General features: G+C 39.8%; 1 protein-coding gene across 2 annotated transcripts in view; it reads left to right on the top strand.

Moving 5' to 3' along the window:
• Positions 1-15,290, top strand: part of LOC109976267 (spectrin beta chain, non-erythrocytic 1) — a 112,836-nt gene that overhangs the window by 20,205 nt on the left and 77,341 nt on the right. For both annotated transcript variants that reach the window (XM_065959416.1, XM_020626425.3), the window contains exon 2: positions 14,890-15,190. In XM_065959416.1, the coding sequence (XP_065815488.1) occupies positions 15,043-15,190 (148 nt within the window). In that variant the 5' untranslated portion in view covers positions 14,890-15,042. The remainder of the gene's footprint in view (positions 1-14,889; positions 15,191-15,290) is intronic.

Below are 15,290 nucleotides of genomic sequence, written 5' to 3'. Positions count from 1 at the left end.
ACAACTTAATACTTCAGGAATCCTCAGCTGAAAATGTACTGAGAGTGCCATAAGAAAATAATGTATTGCTGAGATTTATCTATCAACAGATTTCGCATTTGGAAAAGTTACCTTAGGGATGACAGGGTTTGTGGTGCCCAAGCGTTTATAGCAGCGTTGATTCCTTTTGGGGCGGTAGAAGCTCAGTCTGCAGGGTCTTGGGTTGGGAACTGGAGGGGCGCCGGTTCAAGTCTCGGTGAAGACCAAATCTGGAAATTGGAGAGGCCCCCCCCCCCACCACCACCAGCTCAGGAGCGCTCGCTGCAGCCCACTCACTCTGACATCTCTCCATTAGTGCATGGCTATAGGATCCTGGTTGTGCAGGTGTGTGTAGTTCAGCCTATGTGTTTGTAGTAATTCACTCTATAAGCAATATTTGATTATAGAGTGAATGACTGTAGATCAATACTCTCCATCTCGCCTACATCCTCCCACTCATTCATCTCATCATACCATCCAACTATAGTGACACTCAAAGCTACACACACACACACACACACACACACACACACACACACACACGCACACACAGTCATGATTTTAATCTCTTCCTTCTCTTTCTGTGTTTACATGAAAATCTAATTAGTGGTTGAAGTTTATACACTCGCCTTTAAGCTCATCATCTGGAAACACACAGTGTTTAAACAGTGGCTGCTTAGGTGTTAACGCTGACAAATTCTGTTGTATCTAATTCAACATATTTGATGACAAATACATATATATAAACATATATTGTATATATACAGAAGAACAACTTATGCACTGATGGGCTATAGATCTTAAAGAGACAGTGTGCGTTCATCTTGCGTGTCTTGATGGAATTATTAGAACGTGCATTTTGATCTTCAATATGGATTTTCTGACCTTTAACCTCAACTGGAGCGTAGCATTAGACTTCTGCTAACAGTGATAAGGACCACTTAATGGCAATACAAAAAATTAACCAGGCTTTTTAAATCATTGGGCTCTTATTAAGGATTCTTCACTGACAAAAACTAGACTTGCAGAAACAGGTACGCTGATTTTCTACAAAAAGTCATCCGATGACAATATGTGTATGCGACATTGTATGCCAGGATAGTACGTATAAACTAAAGGTTAGAATTCAGACTCATGAATAGTGAGGGAAAAAAGAGCAGAAAGCTGTCTCATGAAAGCTGTTACACAACATTTGCTTCTTTGTCACCTCCTCAGATCCTCCCCTGAAGTCTTTAATTCCTCAATCCCTCCTCGCACTCTCTGTTACCACCGACCTACCTCACTTGCTCTTTGTGTGTGTGTGTGTGTGTTTTCCGAGCGACACCAAACACACTGTAGTGTTATGAGGCAGGAGTGGAAATCATCACTGTTTTTTATGGGCAGCCGGGTCCGTAAACTTACAGCCTGTGTGTGTGTGTGTGTGTGTGTGTGTGTGTGTGTGTGTGTGTGTGTGTGTGTGTGTGTGTGTGTGTGTGTGTGTGTGTGTGTGTGTGTGTGTGTGTGTGTGTGTGTGTGTGTGATTGGGGGCTGGGGGCCAAGGCTGACGCAACACTGTGACATCTTCATTTCCTTATTGAACAAAGGATGGCGTGTGTTCTCATCTGTTTCTGATGGAGGACACACACTCACACACACATGCTACACTCAGGTCTCTCATTGATAATTGATAGACTGTACAGCAGTAGCATGCTTAACAGACCCTGGTGTGTGTTCTTAAGTGCTAAGTGCCTCCTGAGCTGTACCTACATCACTGCGTGTGCGTGTGTGCGTGTGTGTGAGAGTAACAGTTAAGGTCTGAGCAGAAACAGTTTGGGGGACTATCGTGTGCGGGGAATGTGTTTGTGTGCCACACACGCATGACCACACTAACATGAACACATGATTAAATCATGAGGGTTATCAAATATGGATCCACAACTGAACACATAACAGGACACAGCTCTTGTGTCTTCTGCTGCAGGCTCATATGTGTTGATCGAACATGGTCAAGTTTTCAGTCAAATCTAAGTTATGGCCACACGTGTAGAAGAATGAATGAGTCAATAAAATGTCAAATTAGAACAAGAAATGTCCCTCACAGCTTCCTTTAGCAAAACTTGACCTCTGTAATTGCCTTGGTTTTTTTTTCTGACCAACAGTCTCTAAAGCTTCAATAATTTCGATATCATTTATGATTAACAAACTGAATCTGGAAGGAGCATCAAAAGAGTAAACATAATAGAAAGCAAGGAAACAAATGTTCTCCTTCTGTCAAGAAGTTTAATCAATTAAAATATAACCATCAAAAATAATGATAGAATATGATATAAAATATCTCCATCTTAAAATACGTTTTGAAGAGTCATTACCAGCATCAATGTCTAAGGTATTGACAAGGGGTTGCACCAAAGTCCACAGAATGAGCAAACTTAAGAATGTACAGCTTTGCATGTGGAGTGATTACATAATTAATCATGTTAGTAAAGTGTGAAAACACTGAAAACAGTCACCAATAGGCAAGAGAAATGTGAACATCAATGACGGTACAATTTCTACCATATTAAGATTTTCTAGTTATTTCAAATGCTTATATTTCAACACAGGAACATTTTATTTTACTGTATCACAACATGCGTCTTTCATTTTTGCATCACATGCAGGACATACTAATTTAATGAGATGTGTATGAAAATGACTTATTTTGAATTCATATCTCCAAACCATTAAGAGTTTGTTTCTCTTCGTCATTCTCTACTTTTTCTGTAAACTCGAGGTTAGTTTAACATCTCCTCTCGTATACTTTATGTATGAAAATGGACAGTTAGAAAACTGTGCATGTAAGGATTATTAAATGTATCAGGCTTTATCTCATGTTGTGTTTCTGCTCTCAGTCAGGTTCTCTCTTTGTCTCAGTTCAATCTCTGCTCTGAAGAAAACAACTCGCCTGAGTGAGCAAATGTGACCACATGACTTATTGATGGGGAGCAGCCTCTGTGCTGCGAGGAGCCCTCTTAGGTTTTTCCGCCTCACTTTGGTTCCAAAGATCTACTCTGACTTGGTTTGGTTTTGGTTTGGCCCAATTGTGTTCAGTGTAGGTCAGTTTGAAGTGTTGTGAAGATAATGCACAAACCAGTGTGTGCAAAGATTTGTGAAAAGAAATCAAAGTGACAAAAACAAAAAAGAAGCAGAAAAAAAAAATCACAAACAACATGCATTAATAACATGTTTTTTTGAGTCTGTGTGTGTGTGTGTGTGGGGGGGGGGGGGGGGGGGGGGAGTAAAAACCTGGCAAATGCTAAAAATAATGTCGTATATTTTATATTTCTAAAACTATTTGCTGTGAAGCTTTATTTTTCGACTAATACACAAACTCTTAAAAGACTCAGGGTAGAGCAGATTTGTTTATGAAATAAATATTTACAGAGTGGGCTGCTTCACAGTTGGAATAAACAGTAAACTTGTTAAAAACAACACCTAACACCACTTAGTGTTTTCACTGCATTTATTCAAGCTGTTGTACACAACTTATGAAAAGAAACCTCAAACTCAGCTCCTGTCCCCATCACAGGGTCAACAGCTAACTGACAGAGTTATTACCCAGACTCCATTGTGAGGTGAGAGGAACACGGGGTCAAAGGTCAACGAGCTGCTGAGGGATGATAATTCTGTCAGCCACATGCACACGTATGCACACACACACAAACACACACACACACAACTCATCACACAGAAGTAATTAATCACCTACAGTTGTGTGTATGTGGATGAGCTTGTTAAAGCTTCTGGGCTGATTAAAGTTCTAAAACTGATTCTGAATAATGACTCTGCTGCTCCAGCGGTGGTCATGTTTGAGGTTCTGTGATGTGTGAGGAAGCTGATTGGATACTGACTTAAAATGACTCTTAGAAGAGATGAAGAGCAGCAGAAGTAGGACAGCGTTTAACTTCAATATGCCTTTCATATATTATTAGAAAGCACTGTTTGAAACATGAACTATTTTTTGGCAGGAGAAAAAAGAGAGCGCTGGTTGCTCTATCTCAAAAAGCCGACCCATATATGTGTGATGCTCATGGAAAAGGGAGGAAATTAAAAAGACGACTTGGGCACTCTGTTATGAAATTATAACAATGAGGAAAAAATGACAGAAACATTTCTATTTATGTGGCACGAAGTGACAGTTAAAGTGTCTGGAGGGAAACACATTTTAAATCATGGATTCATTATTTTAATATGAATAAAGTAGTATCTTTTTTTAAACTATTTGGCACATATTGACACACTACAGGTTGGTACAGCAGTGCTCTGACATGAAGGCTAAGCTCTCTATGCGAACATGTTCACAGTGACATAACTAGCATAATAATGTTTATCGGATGTAAAGTTTATCATGTACTATGTTGGTGTATCATTTGAAAATTAATAATAAGCTCATAAATCAAAGTGTTGGACAAGGTGCAATTTTAACTGATGATGTTGCTAAATGGAAAATGCCTGCAACAAATCATCGATCATTGTTGAAATATTCCCTTGGTCTAATTGATTGCTTTAAACAGCTGGTAGGATCATATGGAAAGTCATTATGTGTCTTCATTGACTCCTGCTTTTGATTAGCATTCTCATTGTTATTGTATCCAAATTCATGTTTTATTAAAAGATCTTTAAATCAGGCGACGTCAGTTTTTCCTGAACTTTAAAGAAGATCCAGTTACAGATCAGATTTAAATAACAGATGGAAAAGTCTCAATTTTCGCTTCTTCTCTTTTTTTGTCTTTGTCTTCTGTCCTCTCTCACTCTGTTTCTTACATTCAAACTGAGCTCGCTCGCCCCCTCTCTTTCACTGAGCCAGCTCTGAAAGTCTGATCTCATCTGCTCCCACTGCTGACACATTCCTCTGCTTTCAGCCTTTATTCCCTCACTCTTTTGTCACATATGTGTGTGTCTGTGTCTCTCTGTGTGTGTGTTGGATGTTCTCTCACATGACGGAGCAGAGAGGCCCCGGAAGCTGACTGAATGGTTTTATCTCACCCAGCTTAAAACCTGGATAGAGTTTGAAGTGTGTGAGAGAGTTGTGTATTTTGACAGTAATCTTCAGTGTCAGCCATACTGTTTCCTTATCAAAACATAACCTCAGTCAACAATACATGTAGCGAATGAACTGTCTAAGTACTCAGTGTTTAGCTTTTGACTCTTCTCTCTGTTTAATCTTATTTTATGTGGGCTTTTCTCATACATTTAAATGCGGGACATTGGAGAATGCAATCAAGTTATTAGAGCTTTCACAATTAGGCGCGTAGCTGACCTGATTGACAGGAGGGCTTGGTGCATCGGTTTGTCAGGAGGCTTTAAACCCGCCTCAGTTCCAGCTCTCAGCCTGTCGTTAGGCTGACCTAAAGTTAGGCTGAGACAGCATTTCCACCATCACGGCCGCCATTGATTGGACTTAATATTTACGGTCTGCGGGGCTGATGTGGGTTTGTAAAAAATTGGACTGATACAATCACACGCAAGACTTCAAGGGGGGAGATCCCATAAACAATCAGAACACAGAATATTTATGCACCCCCCATGTGTGTGGACAAGGAAGTGCTCCTCTGTCTCTTTAACTGCCAATGAGACCGAGGGAAACCAATGAGGACGGAGGAGACATGGCATTGTGAATGCTCGCCGGGGAGCGATGGGTTTGGCGTTTGTCTCTTTCTTCTCCGACCTCTAAAGTGGGAAATTAAATTAACAATGTAAAAGAAAACACAATTTACTTTTGTTTTTGGATTAAAGGAACATGAACAGCAGCTTCTAGGTGTAGCTTCAAACCAAATTACATCTACATGTAGCTTGAAGGAACTGTTATTTATGCAACTTTATGTTACTTGAAATCGCCAGCAACCACAATGCAGCAATGAAACAGATCTGGACAGTCAGTGTCAGAAGGTGTCCCATCACTTTTGGAAGAGAAGCGTTTAATTAAGCAAATTTCAGTTAGAAGCCGGATTCAGTTTGAGGCCATTGTTTTTGTATAATTATCTTCCCTACTGATTGGTGTGTACCCTGTGCATGTTCTGCATGCTCCCTCTTGTACTTGTGATGAGACAGCTGTGGATTTTTTTTCCAGGTCCTGCATCAGTTTGTCCTCTGATGGAAGGACAGAGACGGAGCGGACTGCCAAAGCTTAGTCACCATCGCCCACAGAGCTGCAGGGCCTCAGTCTGATGCAGCTGCACCTAAAGTAACATGTAGCATACACAGAGGAGAGTTGTGATACTCACAAACATGTAACATTATACAGAACATCTGCTGCCATATAAAACTGTATGTTTACATCTGGTGCACGACGAATGTTTAAACTGTACAGAGTAATAGTAATATCTTACTTTGACAGATAAAGTAGACGGCTAAATGAACCAAATCATCTGTTTTAACTCTCCATGACACTGCAGTCCCATATCCTCTTTTAACTCTGTGATGTGTCCTTCATTTTTTTTAACCTTCTTCTAATGCAATCGTAAACGCAGTGGTTATTGCAGTGTCATGCACCAAAATTTAAGTTCCAGACGTTTCAGTGTATTTGAGTTTTGAGTCCAGCTTTTCCTCCCACACTCAGGGAAAACTGACTGAAACGTGGGTTTAAACTGCTTTTTCTGCAGTCTCACTGTTTTGACCTGAATATTGGATCGTAATATAATGGAAAATTCTGCAACCTGCTGACCTTTGACTTGGGATTTGCTGTGAAACTATTGGTTACATTGTGACTGTAAATTAAACGCTGGCAGAGACAGAGCAGCATGCTGGCAGAGTGATAATTGGATTATAGATAATTATGAGTCTCAGTCTGTTTATTTAGAGAATATGTAATTGGAAAATGAAAAAGGAAGAGTACATAGAGAGAGAGCTAGTTGCATTAAGTTTGCTATAGTGGACACCCTCAGGGCACAACGTGGAAAACAATTAAATCTTTTCTTTATGTGATGTTAAAAAATGAACAGCAAAAAACTGAATGGAAAAATGTCAAAGTTGAAGTCACAGTGGGGTTCTTTTATTTGGTTTGCTACTATTGGAAGCAAAGCAAAGCAGTACGTTTAACAGAGTGGGGTTTTGCGCGCGCGCGTGTGTGCATGCGCGCGTGTGCATGCGTGTGTGTGTGTGTTTTTGGTCCATTGGTCCATTTGATTTATCAGCGTAACCATGGCAACCAGTAAACGCATTAGCAGTTAACCTTCTCAGATAACCTAATTACTCAGAGCAGAGACGCTGACTGTCCTGTAGACCGTATAACACTGCCTGACACAGGATTTACAGAATGCACTTTCACTTTTGATTTTAGAAAGAATCACTGAGATGGGGTTTGCCATATTTGCATTTTCACTCAGTTGTTTGGTCTTGTCCTGCATTACAGGTTATGAATATGAGTGGCAAAGTTTCGTCAAGCTGTGGAAGTTGGACTGGAAGCAAAGAGCCATTAGCGGAAGTGTGTAAAAATCTAAATGTATCTGCTGCTGCTGCTGCACCATTTATCACCATGATTACACACGCAGGAAGAGACTATACTCAGCGGACTCTTAAGTCTCTCTTTGATTCGCCCACGCGTGCTTTTCATGTGTCACTTTGACTTTCTCATAATGCATCTGACGCATGAGGATAATAATACATCTCTCTGCGCTCTTTCATTTTAACAATCACTGTCAGAGCACCGAGGATTCAACAGGAAGGAAGAACTCTCCCTTCCTGCCACTCAGGCTGAAGTCTGGAGATTGTTTAATTCGATGGTCAACATGTGAGAAGATAATTGAGTTAAGACTTGGAACCAAAACCATAGGTGTGCCTCTGGGCGTGTTGCCGGGCCCACTGTGGTTTGAAAAAAAAAAAAAGGACTTTAGAAGGGTCTTCTGTGCTTTTGCTGCTCTCATCCTGATCAGTAGCCCATCTAAATTAGCTTCCTGCGTATTTTCTGCCAAAAGTTGACAGACCTGATTTTGTTTTTGTAGACTGTCAGACACAGATTTATTTATTTTTCTGAATTCCTGTTTAATTTTGTTTGGTGGCTGTTTTTATTCTCCATGAGCCAGAATGAGAGAAATGTTTTCATGCCCTGAATAGATAGCAACTAGCTGTGCTGTAACAGAATGTTCTAGCATCTGTTCTGTCAGGTACTCCCTGTTTCCCTGATCTCAGACCTGTGCTAAGACTTGATGTCGGCTGTGGACAGCTGTGTTATGAGCTCTGGCTGATATTGAGCCGCTGTTAGAATATGATGGTGTCGGGTCAGATAACTGCTGCTGCCCTACATGGCTCTGTGTGGCCTACATAACAGTGCAGAGATGAGGGTGTGATGGATGACTTCCTCATGCAACACACACTTGTATGGCCTAAATATACATATACACCTGTGGACATGTGTGTGTTTGAGAACTGAAGTGAAGGTTGTAACGACCTTGGACAAAAGTCTCCTTGAGCAACAAACTTAAATCCATCCTTCCTCCCATAAACAAACGGCAGTCATTTGTCCAATCTAATAAAATTAGAAGTGGCAAGAAAGAGGAACTAAGCCACCAGATACCTGTATTCAAAAATGCATGTGAAAATTATGACCCATCTGTCTGTGTAAATGTCCACCAAAGTGGACTCTAAAGGTTTATTTTGGGGCTTTTAATGCCTTTATTTAGAGGGAGAATAGAGGATAGAGTCAGAAACCGGGTAGAGAGTGTGGGAAGTGACATGCGGGAAAGGAGCCACAGGACGGATTCGAACTCGGGCCACCTGCTTTGAGGACTACAGCCTCCAAACATGGGGTGTGCACACTAACCACTAGGCTACCTGCGCCTCACCAGAGATTTTAACCTATGTCCACAATTAAGGTGCCCTGTTATAGTTTGACCTACTTTAAAGTAATAAAAATGTATTCGATTTTTGAATAGATTCTTCCGGTCTACCTTTAATTTTAACAAATAATATAATTACGTATGATATGTTGTGATACACAACACATTCTCTTAATCAGACTTGATTGATTTTAACACCAATTAATTTAAGAACACTGTTAGGCTTTTTGAGCACAAAACCTTTTCAAGTTCACTTTACCCACTTCAGTATGTTTTCTTTGTGTGACATTTATTTGAATAAATGATGCAAGGTTATGTGTGAAAACTACAGTTGCGAGCGCATGTGTGTGCCTGTGTGTGTGTGCGTACATTTATGCTGTTGTACAGTTTACACAGACTTCAGGGTGAGAGCTGTGGATACAGTGTGCAGGCGGCTTGTCCTGCGTGGGTGTTTGAATGCTGCCTGACACTCTGCAGGGTTTCAGTTGCCATGGTGAACAATTGATGCTCGAATTATTGAAGCGGCTAATAATACAGAAAATTCAAGATAAGATCCATCTGTTTCTCCATCTGTACATGTGACAGAAGAACAAATCTGATGCAGACACATTTTAACGATAAGTCCATGTCCTCTAGTTTTACAAATCAGAGCTTCGAGCTTCTGCCACTTTTAGAGAATAATTATTGGAATTTGTGTTGTTTTTGCTCCTTATTAGCTGTAGCTTTGCAACACATCAGTTTCATGCTCTGTACTGGTACTATGATACATGTATCATCTCTGTCAAAATAATTAAATTCAACTCGATTGCAGTCATTTGGCTGACAAATTACACAGCAAATTATTACCCGCCCATGTTGTAAAATGTCAAGTTGACTTATTCTGAAACTTAATGGAGCACAGATTTCTTATTGCCATTGATAAAGTGTCTCATGTCATTATCTTTGCCTTGCTTTTGCTACAGGCCTTGTTCACTCTGTGTCTGAAAAAAAATCAAGAGCTGTAAGCATAGTCACATTGGCTGATAAGTCACAGCTATGGTGACTTTTATTCTGTCATTTTTGGTGTTGCTTATTTTTTTAGACCACAGACATCATCTGAAAGATGAAAACCTGTTGCCATTCATTTACAGAAGGTAGATGAAAACATTTTACAGCTGATAGGTGTTAACTAGATGTTCTCAATAAAAGATTGCTGGACATTTTTGAATGAAATTATATTTAGATTTTGGTATTGATATCGGAAAATGTTAAGTAAAAAAGTACCTGTTTAGTTTGTTTTTTTTATCCTACATGAGAAGTCAGATTAAGACTCACTCTTCTTCTATGATTTTTTTTCTCACTTAAAATGTATGCTTCATGGCAGTTTTGTTGCACTTCATATCCACCGGTTTGGATTAAATTCACTGTAAAAATGTTTCTTAATAGTTCAAGATGCAGAAGAGATTAAACTTTTTCAGCAGAACAACATATACAGTGCAGTTCTGTTTTCAACCCTTGAATTTGGCCAGGAACCAGCGATTTATTTTCATTTAGTGTCTCTTGTGATTTTCAATTTTGAAGTGACTCTAGTGGAGGACAATTCTTCTGTTTCCTCCAGATGTTTATTGTTCGTGTCTCAGTTTTCTGCTGCAGATCTCTTCTTCAGCTCTTCTGTTAAATGTCTCTAATTTGGCTTCTCTGTCAGGAAACTTTCTTTACTTTTGAAGCTCCAGCCGAGAGTCTTTGTGCTGCTGTCGGCAGCTTGAAGAGTGGACTCCCACACAATGTGTGCTGGGACACCGGTAACCATGGAGATTTGGGCTTTTGACTGGATAATGTCCGTCTTTCACTGTGAACTCAAAGAGAGAGAAAGGGAAAGATGCAAAATAATTCAACGCAGATGATAATGAAATATTTGAGACTTTAACTACACTGTGTCGGAGCGTGTTACATTTGCCAACTCAACCTCTACATTTTTTTAAGCCTCATTTTGAAGTGTGATTTCATGACCAGGGACCTTTTGCCCTCTGTTGGTGTGACATTACAGTCTTGGAACTTTTATTCTTAGCTTTAATCTTTTAACATGGTGTCATGAGCTGAGAGTTATTAGCTTAATCATCAGACTGTTGACAACATGATCTGGGAACTTTTAGCTGTAAACTGATGAGAGAAATTGGGGGTGAAAAAAATAAATATTGCACTTGACAGCACTCATGAGAGAGAGGGGAGAGAGCTTTAACAGCAGTTGATTATAGTGGAGGATGCTGAGAGGTGAGAGGTGGGAGGAAGACGTGGGCGAAATAGAGCAGAGAAAAGATCCACGGTATGATAAAAAGATCCTTCAAAAGACATTAAATGAAGAAATGTTCTTGTGAATCTCTGGAAAATACTAGTATTATTGGGCATCAAGAGAAGAGGATTATTAGTGATAATTTAATAATCTCCATAATTCACAGAAATCTTCAATGGATGAATTAATTTTTCTGGCTTTTACTTGACTTCAAAGTTTCACATAGGCTAGTTACTGTCACTGGTCTTAGTGTTGTAGCCACACTTTTCTTTCGGGTCTATAAGCATATGTGTCTTCATTCATCATCCTATCATCTCCTTCTCTATTTCTGTCCTTCCTGTTCTCTGCCCGGTGTCATCACTGCCTCTCCTCCCTTATCTCTCCATTCTGTCTCTCATTCTCCCTATAAATATCTCTGTTGAGAATTTACTTCTGGCTTACAACACACAGTCTCTCTCTCTCTCTCTCTCTCTCTCTCTCTCTCTCTCTCTCTCTCTCTCTCTCTCCTTGTCCCTTTTTTCTTCATGCTCTCTTGCCCTCAACACATGATATTATGGCTTCAGATGATTTTATTTCAGTTTTTTTTTTAACAATCTTCAAACAAATTCGATATTGTAATGTCACTATGTTGGGTACATTTCCAACTTTGTGTTTGTAATCACACAAAAGCCCTTCTATGGACCGGTGTTGCAAATTAGCATCCTATATAAAAGCTATGATACTTGCATTGGATGGCTGTTTTCAGTTTGTTTATGTTCATTGTATCTTTTCCTAACTAATAAACCATGAATAAATAAATGTATGCCTCGCTGTAAAAGTCTAAGACAAATTAAAATGATCATAAACCTGCCTTGAAGTCTTGCCGTGACACTTTATACAAACTCAGTGTGTTGTCATGACTCCATGGCTGGTGTGTGTTTCTATGTGGTTTAGTGCTTCTGAATGAGTGCACATTGTGTTAGCTTTACTCTGGCAACACACACACACACACACACTCACTCTGATAGTGTCTCAGCGGCATCGTATTTTTAGCGTAGCAACACAAGCATCTCCCTCATCTCACTGGTTGTTGAGCTGCAAGTGGGTGGGCACTGATACACACACAATATCTGAGTGTGTATCTGCCAGGTTTGGCTCTGCAGTCCCTCCTGAGAGGCTTAAATAATTTTATTGGTCGAGCCTAACATCAGTGGGCGGGGCTGTGACGTGATGCAGAGTAGAGTTTGGATTCATTTCTGTGGGAAAGGACGGGATGGAGATAACAATTTGCCCTGGATCAGCAGGAAACATTTTGAAACACTGTCAGCCAATCAGTGAAAAGATCTGAGCGTCTCTGTTGGTCCCAGCTTTAAAGTCAAATCAACTTTTTTCCAATATTACCTAATATATTGCTATTTGCAATTTCTACTACTTTCATAGCTGTTTTATTTCATTCGTTTAAGAGTATTATGGTTTATTTTGATTTAAACAACGGAAAATATAAAACAAAAAATGAAACAAGAGGGCATGTCATTGAATGCCTCTGATCCTGTTTTTTATTATTGTTCAACAAATAATGTGAATTTTCCATATTGTGCTGCTGGAACAATCACAAGTTTGACGTTTTTGCTGACATCTAGAATGAAAAACTTGAAAAAGGTATTATATTTGTCTAATTCATACACAAAAGTTAAAGCTAATCTAAGACACTTTAAAATTAGTGAGGAGGCTCCAATGCCCAATACTAAGAGACTCCCATATCTGCAGTCATTGCAGGCAGCCTGCAAAATATTTGATACAGGTATATTGTTTGTATAGGCATCTTTGAATAGTTTATTTTTTTGTATTTTAAAAGTTTAAACTTGAATTTTATTTCACTGGTATTCTGACATTGTACTCTGTAAGAAGGGATACCAAATACGAGTATATGATATGGATATAAGCATCTGAAGTGGTTCTAATGTTTGTCATTAATGTTTTTAGTCTTGTATAATGTCTATCATGGTCTTGTAAACTTTTAGTTTGACAACAATAGGTAGATAGGTTGAAGAGGACAGAAAACACATCTTGAGGTTATGATGTGACCTGATCTGCTGTCTCACTGTCTGTGTGCGCTGTTTCTGCTGCGGTGTCTTTGTGCAGAGTCATGGTGCCGTTTGCTGACTGCAGGATCCAAACAGTCTGTTGCTGCTGAGTCGTGCTGCTCTCTGTTTACCTGCTCGGTTGGTTCAGACTGGTTCAGTGGCAGTGAACACAGTCTGCAGTTAAACAAATCAAACGTGAATTACTCTCAGACAGACATGTTTTTACATTGCGTTCACAATATTGTTATGCCCTGTCACATTTCTAATCGATGATGATGAAATCAAATGATGTGACATGTTTATCCAGACACTGATCAGTCTTTCTCACCTGTCAGTCTTGATGAAACAGCATTTCCCTTGGTACATGTCAGGTCACATGTGAATAATGTCTTCACTGCATCAGAAAACTCTGTTAATGAACTGAAGGTTTCCACCTGCTGGATGTTTCATAACAGCTGACACATACACACAGATCAAGCCTCATCTGCATCAATTATGCAGTGCATGAAATTACACTGTGTTTTTTTGTTCTACAGTTAACGAGTGTAGACCATAAATAGATTGACAATTAAAGGTATTTTGATCATTAAGAATAATGTTGATGGAGTTTAATGAAAGTCTGTGTTTCCATTAGCATTCAAACATTTGGACACAAACATGTTGATAAACTTCCTGTCTATGTCCTGTTAGTCTGAATAACCTTCAAAAAGATAACTAAAGGAAATAATATGGTGTTCTTTTGGAGCTCGCTCCTAAAGCCTCATGGCTTTGTGGGGTGTTTTTGGTTCTCAGATCTTGCAGTAACATATGGTGACCAGAAGGAGGCGCCATTAAATCAGTTTAGAAATAATCTCAGTGCAGATCAGGAAATGGCTCCAACGACCTGCAGCCTATAAGCGAGCAGAGCGAGGGTCACATGACATCCAAAACAGTGCAGGGCAGGCTGCTGCTTTCTGACAAACTTCAACTGTTTACATTATGTCCTTTGAGTTTAACATTTGAACAGATATGCAGTCTCTCAAACTAACAGTGACCTGCTGTCTGGGTAAAAAGATGAAATAAAACGCAACACAAAAACACTACTTTAATATAACGAATGTTGCAGGTGGAGTTTACACAAAACATTTCCATGTATTTTACTAATGAGGGGGAATTGATTTAGGGAATTAATGCTATATGGTATATCATATCATATAACAACCTGTCCGTCTTGATCACATTTTTTGAGGCCATTTTAACCAGAATTTGTATTTTGTCATTGTAAAATTACTCTCCCTTGAAGCTCCTGTCTGATGCAGATGCTGGAAATCCTGTTTACAGATCCTGTCTATGGAGAACATGCAGAATTTGTAACTGTAGTTGCAGCTTTTTCTCAAGTCACCATTATTGTTATGATATCAGGAGGTTCAGATATGTTTGTGTAAAGAGAAATGTTGGTGCTCTTTAATGAGAAAGAACATTGACCCGTTGTTAGCTCAGAAAGCATCAATATGAAGACAAGTAGAAGTCTAACAAATCAGTGTTTTGAGCTGAAATGGGAAGTTGAAGAAATTCTCTGACTCTCCTCTTGTTGATGATATATAGCAGCAAAAAATAGGCTAAATGTTCAAGGTTGATTTTGATTTGCTCAGTTTTTCTATCCAAGCAAGGATTCTATAAAATGATGACTAATGTTGGAGCTAAAATTCACGTACATTTCTCTAACCCTGCCTTCTATCTCTCTCTCTGTGTGTTTGAATCTATGCAGGTTTTGGACGAGCTTCTCGGCCTGCTAGTCAGAGCCGGTCTGAGAGTGTGAGAGGGTGTGTGTTTGAGGGTCCTGTCACCAACGGCAGCAGGTGGAAGGACTTGGGGGCAGCAGCAGCGACGGCGGTGGGGGCGTAGTCGCAGCCAGGTCAAGATGACGTCGGTGGCGGCGGAGTTTGAACACATGGAGATCCAGCAGCAGTTCAGCGATGGCGTCAACAACCGCTGGGACGCCGACGACTGGGACAACGAGAACAGCTCGGCCCGCCTGTTTGAGCGCTCGCGCATCAAAGCCCTTGCAGGTAAGAAGACTGAAGCATGCGTGTTTGAATTTCTCACAATGTTTGGAGATTCTTCTGAGCTGACTTGTACTGATTTTATGCATCTGCTGGTTTTCCTTGG

Source organism: Labrus bergylta, chromosome 10 (assembly GCF_963930695.1).
Source record: "Labrus bergylta chromosome 10, fLabBer1.1, whole genome shotgun sequence".
NCBI lineage: Eukaryota > Metazoa > Chordata > Actinopteri > Labriformes > Labridae > Labrus > Labrus bergylta.
The sequence above is the reverse complement of the archived record's forward strand: the minus strand, read 5'-3'. Positions and strand labels throughout refer to the sequence as shown.